This window comes from Geotrypetes seraphini, chromosome 3, assembly GCF_902459505.1.
Source record: "Geotrypetes seraphini chromosome 3, aGeoSer1.1, whole genome shotgun sequence".
In the NCBI taxonomy this organism is placed as follows: domain Eukaryota; kingdom Metazoa; phylum Chordata; class Amphibia; order Gymnophiona; family Dermophiidae; genus Geotrypetes; species Geotrypetes seraphini.
Genome location: NC_047086.1, coordinates 368,454,203 through 368,463,782, shown reverse-complemented (window position 1 = coordinate 368,463,782; position 9,580 = coordinate 368,454,203). Strand labels below are relative to the sequence as shown.

General features: G+C 41.8%; 1 protein-coding gene across 5 annotated transcripts in view; it reads right to left on the bottom strand.

The window, feature by feature from the left end:
• Positions 1 to 1,636: 1,636 nt before the first annotated feature.
• Positions 1,637 to 9,580, bottom strand: part of SLC8A1 (solute carrier family 8 member A1) — a 730,555-nt gene continuing 722,611 nt past the window's right edge. For 2 of the 5 annotated variants that reach the window (XM_033939138.1, XM_033939140.1), the window contains one exon: positions 1,637 to 2,333. In XM_033939138.1, coding sequence (XP_033795029.1) covers positions 1,957 to 2,333 — 377 coding nt within the window. In that variant the 3' untranslated portion in view covers positions 1,637 to 1,956. The remainder of the gene's footprint in view (positions 2,334 to 9,580) is intronic. The other 3 variants (XM_033939136.1, XM_033939137.1, XM_033939139.1) reach the window with 2 other exon arrangements.

Here is a 9,580-nt window from a genome sequence, read left to right as displayed (position 1 = left end):
TGCTTTTGCCTGGAAAATTAAAAAGGTACGAGGGAAGGTAAGGGGGGGGGTGGCGCATGTGGCAGGGAAGTTGGAAAGGAGTGGGGAGAGGTGTGCTACTGTTCCGGGCCCCACTTACCCTTGCTACTCCACTGCCTGGTCAAGTCACTTAATCTTCCCATTGCTCCAGGCACATTAGATAGTGAGCCTGCCAGGACAGACAAGGAAAAATGCTTCAATACCTGAATAAATTCATGTAAACCATTCTGAGCTCCTCTGGGAAAACAGTATTGAAAAAATAAATAGGTGCCTACCTTTCTTTAAAGAATAGGCTTCAAATAAGAGCCCTCTGGCACTTAAATGTAGACCGTCTCCCCCTTTTACAGAATTGCCTTCCACATGCGAATCTGCATTAAACGTCAAACCGATAGGCCCCCTAAAGCACCAAAATGCTCACCTACGAGCTGGAAGCTCCAGAGCAGCTACTACATAATGAAAACCAGATGGTTTGCTAAGAGCGATCCAGGGACACATTTGTGAACGGAGACACTTCAGTTTCAAGATCAAACTATGGGCTCCTTTTACTAAGCTGCGATAGCGTTTTTAGCGCACGCGGAATTTTAGCGTGCCTAAACCCGCGCTACTCGGCTAGAACTAACGCCAGCTCAATGCTGGCGTTAGTGTCTAGTGCATGCAGCAATTTAGCGCACGCTAAGACCGCCAGCGCAGCTTTGTAAAAGGAGCCCCATGTATGACAGCTGAATGATTCCACAGCAGCCTTATATATATAAATATATATATATATATATATATATATATATAAGCAGTAGCTGCTATCTGTTGTAAATGGATATAATTAAAAAAATAAATATTTGGAAAAATACATGAAGCATTAAAAGCCTCAGCACACCGCTATGATCAAATTAACTCGTATATTTGATTTTAGGAACAAACCGTACCTTTGCATTCACACCCAGCTGCTCTTACAATCAGACTTCAACAGGCCTTGATTCTAACACCCACACTTATCCTGATGCCACTTACAGCTTCTCAGCACAGTCTAAATGAGGTCTGCCCTACAGCATTTACAGGTAGGTCTCTTTTTCATTCACTCATGCATAGTGCCGCAGGTATCATGACAACATTCCAAAGATGCCAATGTTCGGGTACCCAGCGCAAAGGCTTCGAAGGTTATTGACAGAGCACCAGCAGAAAATACTGCAATGGACACAGGGTGGGCCACAGACCACTTTTGTGAAATCTGGGCAATGATGGAGCAGCAAATGACACGATGGCTGTAGCAAGCTAGGAAAGGGCATGGGATTTGTCGTTCCGGTTTTCAACAAGCACTAAAGAAAGATGTGTGACAGCATCACCAGCCGATGGCGTGTTGCTCCATCCCGTTGGGAATGAATCAGACCCATGCATAACTCAGCTTCCTCTTCCACTACCTGCCTTTTCCCCTCTCTCCTATTCTGTCAACAGAATGGTGTGTGGTGAAGGGTTGCATCGTTAAAAATTCTGGCAATATTTACTTATTCTTGCAACCAGATGTTGAACTTTGTGAATTTGCCCCTCTCTATCCCAATTAAAATAATAACTAAAAAAAAAAAAAAAAAGAACCTCCACATTAATCTGGGTTCTTCACATTTTAGCAAAGACGCCTAAGTAACATTCAGATTAGTCATTTCAAAAATAAAAGTAGTCAATTGCAGCACACTTTGTAGGTATGTTTGCAAACGTGGCCCTGCATCCATGCCTTGTTCGACATGATGTTCAGTGGATAATAACCTCAGGCATTCTTACTCCTACTGAGGGACAGAAATGCTCCTGATGCTGCATTCCATCAGCAGGGAAGTGAAAACAGAAAATGTCTTTCTCCTTTCTTCCTTATACATATATTTATTTATATATATTTATATGTGTGCATTACATATAAAATACACACACGCACATTTACCATAATCTGACCATTCTTTAGAAGCCCTTTATGTGGCAATAGGCTTCCAGAGATGAGAACAAAATGTACAGAAGCCAAAGGAGTGTAAAGAGGGCCGTCGTTAGATGCTTGGCAGTCCGTGGCCCGCCCAACTCACCACCAATTTCTGGTCTCCGCCGGTAGAGCAGCACTCCCACACTTATGAAAGCAAAAATGGTGAAGAGAGTGACGGAGAAAGCTAGAGTGCCGGGCTGAACTCTGAAGTCCTCTCCGTGAGCCGCGTGGTAGATGGCAGCGATGGACCAGGCCACGCCAATCCCCAGGAAAACGTTCACAGCATTGCTGCCAGTGACGTTCCCTATCGAGGCGTCTGCGTATTGATCCTGAGTGGCAGCCACTTTGCTCGCAAAGGTATCTGCAACGTAAAAAGCAAAGCAGGAAAAATAATCGTTAAGAAGGTAAGTAGGCAACAGGTCATCGGTCAACCTAAGAAATGAGACAGTCGCTCAGTTCCAAGTAATGTCATAATAACCAGAAACAAAAACAGAGACAAGATACTCCAAACAGGAGACAACAAGACAAAAACAGCATTAGTGTGTGAAAGGGTTCAAGATCGGAGAGTAAAAAAAAACCTTCTCACAATACCATCCTTGAGAACAATTAACACCCCAGGCGTAAAACTCTTTTCTCAGTCACAGCCCCTCAGATTTGGAATTTATTACCGGCCCAGGTAAGGGAGGAAAAAACCCTTGATAAGTTCAAAGGGAACTTATAAAGTCACCTATTCAGGGACGCCTTTGAATAATTACCCTCCCAGGTTTTGCTTGACATCGACACTCAACACAGGCAAGGCCCTGTCAATGTAATTCCCCTGTGTTTTATTCCTATATTGACTGTAGTTCCTCCCATTACTTTCCTCTCGTCTGAAGTCAGTCAGTGTTTCCCTAATAAATTGTTCGTCTCCCCTATTTTATTGTACATCGCTTTGAGATTCTGCAAAAAGCGATTTTATCAAATTTTTGCATAAACTTGGAAAAGCAGATGATAAACCCGACATGGCTGTATTTTGCCCATAGGCTGCATCAGGAGTAAAGATGCTAAAATAAAGACAAAATTACAATGTAAATATCACACGTAAGAATGAAACCTTTCGTAAATAATAATGATCATCGTTGATAAATGATGGCGTCCTTTTACTGAGGCGCGCTAGCTGCTATGGCACGCGCTAAATGCTAACGCGTGTCAACGCGTCCATTATAGCTTATGCACGCGTTAGCGTGTGCTAAATCGGCTACCACACCTTAGTAAGAGAACTACACTGCGAATAAGTGTCAGAACACAAAAGAACATGAATAAAAATGAAACACAAACAAGTAGAGATGGTAGCCTTAAAAAACATCTCTTGTGAATAAATATAAATCTGAATAGCGGCATAACTGAACCTATGATAAATTATGTTTATTGTCATGATTTACCAAAGGTTCAGTGAGGCTCATATTTTATTTATGTATTTACAGGAACACCCGCGAATTTCGAAAAACCACGAATGCAGGTTACGATTTTGACACATTTCCCGCGTCATTTCAAGTGAATTCATATCCTTAAAAATGGCCCCCAGCAGTGCACAGATGTGCTAAAAACAACTGCAGACTACGTACAAGATGCAGGCACTGTTTGTTTCAAACTCTAATGCTATATACAACCTTATTACCAACCGAGGGGCCCGACATGGTCCGTGTTTCGGACAACAAACCTTCCTCAGGGGTCCCTGGTAGATAAGGTTTTGCAACAAACAGCATTAAAGGAAAAAACAAGTGCCCGAACGAGTGTAGTGCTGGATTGTAAAAAGCATTGTTTTTTTCCATTGAGATTGCAATGCTTTTTACAATCCAGTACTACACTCGTTCGGGCACTTGTTTTTTCCTTTAATGCTGTTTGTTGCAAAACCTTATCTACCACGGACCCCTGAGGAAGGTTTGTTGTCCGAAACACGGACCATGTCGGGCCCCTCGGTTGGTAATAAGGTTGTATATACCATTAGAGTTTGAAACAAACAGTGCCTGCATCTTGTACAGTCTGCAGTTGTTTTTGGTTTTTGCTTTTCGCTTGGTTTTGCTATAGTTCCTGTTGGATTTTTCTCTTGTTTGTGGTCACAGATGTGCTAACACAGATTTACAAGTCCTCCAAAGATGCATTCTCTGGGGGCAATTGCACATTTTGGTGTCCCAAGGATGTGCACAAGCAGCCTATTGTATAATTGCGACTGAGCGCTCAAGTTCCGTTATAGAATCCTCTAGAATAAAACCCTTACCCGCGCATGCGCACTTATGATTCCGTGATCCCTGCCGCCGTGATTTGTGACTCCGTGGCCGTGCTCGATTTGCCGGGTGTGCGGCGTGTGATGTGCGTCGGCTTGCGGCATGTGCAGACAGGGTGCGGGTGCTGCGAGGTGTTCGGCTGCTACTGCTGCACAGGGAAGTGAAGGGGGAGAGGGAAAGGGGGCTGCTTTGGGGGCAGGCAGCAATCTTGGTTTGCTCGGGGGGGGGGGGAGGGAGACAGAAGGGGGCCACGGAGAGACAGGCAGGCATGGTGCAACAGAGAGAGATAGGCAGGCAGGGGGCCAGGGAGAGAGACAGACAGAAAGAAAGACAGACAGATTTATTCTAGCCCCTGTTAATGTAACGGGCTTAAAGACTAGTGCTAGTATAACCTGCTATGGGCACCCCAAACATTCACACGCCTGCAGTTACACTAGTCGTACAACTGGCATAAGCACGTGTGTTTAAATGTGGCAGGGATCAGCATGACTTACAGTATTCTCCAAGGGGTCTTTTTACCTAGGGTGCTTTTAACACATTTTTTTTCCCTGCATGCTAAGGGGCTCATTTTAAGAAAAAGATAGACATTCAAAAGACGGCATAAACTGGCACTTGGACGTCTTACTAGTCACAACTTTGAAGTGGCCATTTTCAAAACTGACTTTCTAAATGTTTTTCTGGTTGTTTGTCTCTACTGTATCTAAATCATAAGGGGGTGTGTTAGAATCATGTTTTAGGTGGGCTTAGGACTTGGATATTCTGCAGGGATATAATCACGCAGAACTGATCATCTTAACTTCTCTTTTTGGTGGGCAAACTTATGCTCCACGTATAGGAATGAGAAAATAAATGTGGAATTGTTAGGGTATAGTAGTAAATTTAAATTGATATGGGGGCCCGTTGATATCATATATTACATCAGGTTAGATATATTTGAATATTGCATTTGGTAATTCTATGCACATTCAGGGTGGGCGGGAGGGTGGGTAGAATGTTTGTTATTAATGTTGATTATTACTGGAAGGGGGAGGGATAAAAGATTTTGTTTAATTACTTGTAAATTATATGTGCTTTTTTCATGCTTTATTGTCTGTTTATAAATTATGCTTTGCACTGTTAAGTATTTTGAAACTTATTAAAATATATTTAAAAAACCCAAAACTTTTAACAAAATGTATTTTGAATAGTTAAATTATTTATTATCACATCATAGGTATTATTATATTAAGAATGAAGATGAGCATGGGAGAAAATGATTGTTTAATGTAATAATTGTATAGTGACTAGTGTGTTTTGTGCAGTTTTTCTGATTTATCATTTGTATTGCAGTATCGAAGTTTGAAAATCAATAAAGATTAAAAAATAAAATAAAAGATGCTATATATTGACCCGAGTATGTTCTGAGACGCCATCTGTGATTGAATCAGCCAATTTCATCGACTAATGAAGGAAAAGAACCCTGAAAAAAAATATGGCGGAGAAAGAGATGACTTAGGGCTCCTTTTACAAAGGTGCATTAGGGCCTTAACGTGTGCTAAAATGCCGCACGTGCTAGCCGCCACGCCTCCTTTTGAGCAGGCGGTAGTTTTTCAGGTAGCGCGCGCTATAGCAGGGAAGGGGTAAAAGGCGGACCTCACGGACCTGGCGGATCTAAACCCGCACATCCTTAAAAATCTGAGGTCCATGCCGCCTGTAGTTAGTTTCTGGCTCTGACAGACCTCGGTGACAATTTAGCGCTGACGGATCCGTCTCAGCATAGGGAGGGGAAAGTATTAGGATCCGTCAGCGCTACAATGTCACCGAGGTCTGTCAGAGCCAATTTACTGGGGCTGCAGGAAACCAGTTTAAAGGATTCGTTTTGGAGCCGCTCCAGCACTAGCACTAGTCTCTGGCTCTGACAGACCTCGGTGACATTTTAGCGCTGACAGATCCTAATACTTTCCCCTCCCTATGCTGAGACGGATCCGTCAGCGCTAAATTGCCACTGAGGTCTGTCAGAGCCATAAACTAATTACAGGCGGCACGGACCTCAGATTTTTAAGGACGTGCGAGTTTAGATCCTCGAGGTCCGTCAGGTCCGCGTTTTACCCCTTCCCGCTCTAGCACACGCTAATCCATTGCGTGCGCTAAAAATGCTAGTGCACCTTTGTAAAAGGAGCCCTTCATTTCCTTTGAGTTCGGCTTCGGCTTTAATCCCAAACGTTTTTACTCTACTTTGAATTTAAGTACCTTAATAAAGAATTTCAACCAAGAATTTTCTCTCGGTTTACAATTGCAGTTCAAGCTACAGCACTTCATGAAATAGATCTTAAATGGGAAGTAGGCTTGTCCCTTTCAATCATTTACCTCAGTGATCTACTGCTCAAAAACCTGCATCTGGCATTCACGGGCTCTTAAATATATCTTTCTTTACCCATCACTATTTCATTAGACCCACTGTATATGGTTGTAGCTTTTGCTTCTCTGTATTTATATGCTTCGTTATATTTATTTCAATGCATTTTTAAAGTGCAGTACTTATTTTATTATGTGCATTTGTATGATTTTATATTTTTATGATTTATTAGACTCTTGATAGAGGCATAACTGCCGAAACACTGTCAGTGTCGAGTCTACAAGTTCACATTGTGCTGTTACCAAATAAAACGTAAGCCGGATAGTCCTTTGCTGAGCGATCAACATCTTTTCCTCACGACTCTCATATTTGAATTGGTTACTTTCATTATTTCCAATTCTCATTAGTTAGGGGTTTTTTTGGTTAGTTTGTTTCAAATATATTGTTTCTTAATGCATTTCTAATTGTAAACCTTTTACCCAGTATATAGACTCATTCTGTAGGGTTGAGTCTCATTAAGCTTAATGTCCCATAACACTGTTTCACTGAAGTTGTAACCTTAAGTTTTCATCGCCTTGCCTGAGGAAGAGGATATCTGCAATCCCCAGAGCTTCTATCTTAAACTATGTCTTAGTTTTAGGAAAGATGGTCGTTCTATATAAATGTTGCTTTTGATTTGCCCTCTCCAAAGTTCTTCTTAGTAATTCCTCTCAATACTTTTTGTTAAAAGAACCATATCTGTGATATTTTGGAATCCACATTATTAATGTGAACTTTCAGAGCCCTTGAATAGATAGATCATTGTATCTGCAACGAATATGCAGGCATTTGATTTACATACACTACTTCCATTGTATGCAAATTTCTTTCCAGCATATTCATTGCGAATATCCTGAAAACCTGACTGACAAGGGGGTACTCCAGGACCGGCTTAGGAAACACTTAGATCACATTGCGGTAAGTAATAGCACCATGTTTTAACGTTTCACCCAATTACAGCTAGAGTTATTAAAATATGGTACCATTTCAGTGTATGCTAATTAATTTAATGTGGTGTCTTATATACCGCTAAATCTCCTAAAGCGTTTGAAGCAGTTTAAAAACCAATTAAATTGACATAAGTAATAGCCAAAAATCTACCCCTCCTCCTTTACAAAGCCGCACTAGCGTTTTTAGCACCGGTTGTGGAGGCAACAGTTCGGACGCTGTTAACACGGCGGCTGGCGCTAAAAACACTAGCTTTGTAAAGGAGGGGGCTAATCAGGTAGCTTGAATTTCCTTCTCTGTCCCAACGGGATCAAAATCTAACTATATTACCTATGAAAGAAATAATTATTTACATTTACCTACATAAAGAGAAGGAAGAAGGAGAAGATAATATAATAAATTCAATACTATAGGTGCGGAAAAGACACAACTGAAGGGAAAACTTCACTATCAAAGAACCCCAAAGAAAAATCATAAAAATAAAAGCAGAAAACCTCCCCAAAATTAAACAAGCCCAACAAAAAACACCTCACCAGAACTCCCTTATAGGTTATGGTAAGCCCTCCAAAACTCACTATACCAATCTATCTACAACCCCAATAGCCCTTATGGCTGCAGGTGGCACCTATATGATAGTAGAGTAGGGTTTTGGTTTTTTTTTGGTGGGCACACATGTTCCACCATAAATGTAGTGATTAGAGTGGCTTATGGGCTTGGGTCCTCCTCTCTATGGTTCACTAGCCTATCCACCAGGCTATTTAAGACACCTGTGTGCAGCTCTACTAGGTTTTCCTATACCAGGTGCTGATTTTCTGGAGACAGGTATATACTTTTTAATTCTGATCTTTGTGTGTATGTGGGGTGGGGGGGGGGGGGCTGAGAGGATCAGTGGACACTGGGTGAGTGTGTGTGGGTCTTTACTTTGTTTCTGCAGTGGTTATCTGGTCACTTTGAATACCTTTTTGGCACTTAAACACTGTGAGTTAGACAATGTAAAAACAGGTATAAGTTTTGTCCAGGATGTCTAGTAAAACATTAGATTATCCCTGCAGGATGACTAAGTCTAGGTCTTGCCTTAACTAGTGTAAAGGCTGTATTTATTTGCAAATCAAATCCAACATATGCTCCCTCTCCTCTTCCTGAGCCCTGGAATGTCTCTTTTCCCTCAATTCTTAAATCTAGCCATCTTGTGGGTGGTGAGGGGGGGGGAGGGTTCAGCTGGAAAATGTTTCTCCTTATGCCAAAGTACTACTGGACAACAAACTTCAGGTAGAGGAGAACATGAGACAGAGAGAGAAGTGACAAAGAGAAAAGTGAGATACACACACAGCTAGGCTCTGATTATGATTGGTTATGGGGAGAGGGTGAGCAAGGGCCATCATTGGTGGAATACTGAACACGTTGAGGGACATTAAAAAAAAAAAAAGTCTAAGTCCAACTTGGACATGGCCAGCTGAATGGCCAAAGTTGGAGGAACAAAAATAGCCATTTTCGAATGGTAAACTGCTGGATGTCCAAATATAATTTTTTTATTTGAAAATCGTCTACTTAGACGTCTTGGCCACTTTATACCTTATTTATGATCAGAAAAACATTCATGTTGACAGTGTCCTAATCCTGACCATTTGGACGTGGGTGGGGCCAGCATGGTAACACACTGGCCACACAGACACCCCAACAGAGCAATGGGATACCTTACAGGGCACCACTGTGAACTTCATATAAAGGGTGCCAGTTGTGTATCTCACCATAACTCCCTTATAATTTAGGGTGAGTCCCCTAAAACCCACTATACCTTCCTGTGTACCACCCCAATAGTACTTGGCTTCAAGTGGCACCTAAATGGCAGTACAGTATAGTTTGGGTGAGCTCACATGTTCTACCATAAATGTAGTGGTTAGAGTGGCTTATGGGCCTAGGTCCTCCTCTCTCTGGTTTACTAGCCCACCCGAAACGAAGAATGGAATTGTCCAAAACAGAATGATGTGCACTAAAAAAGTGTCCACAAACTCATCTATAGGT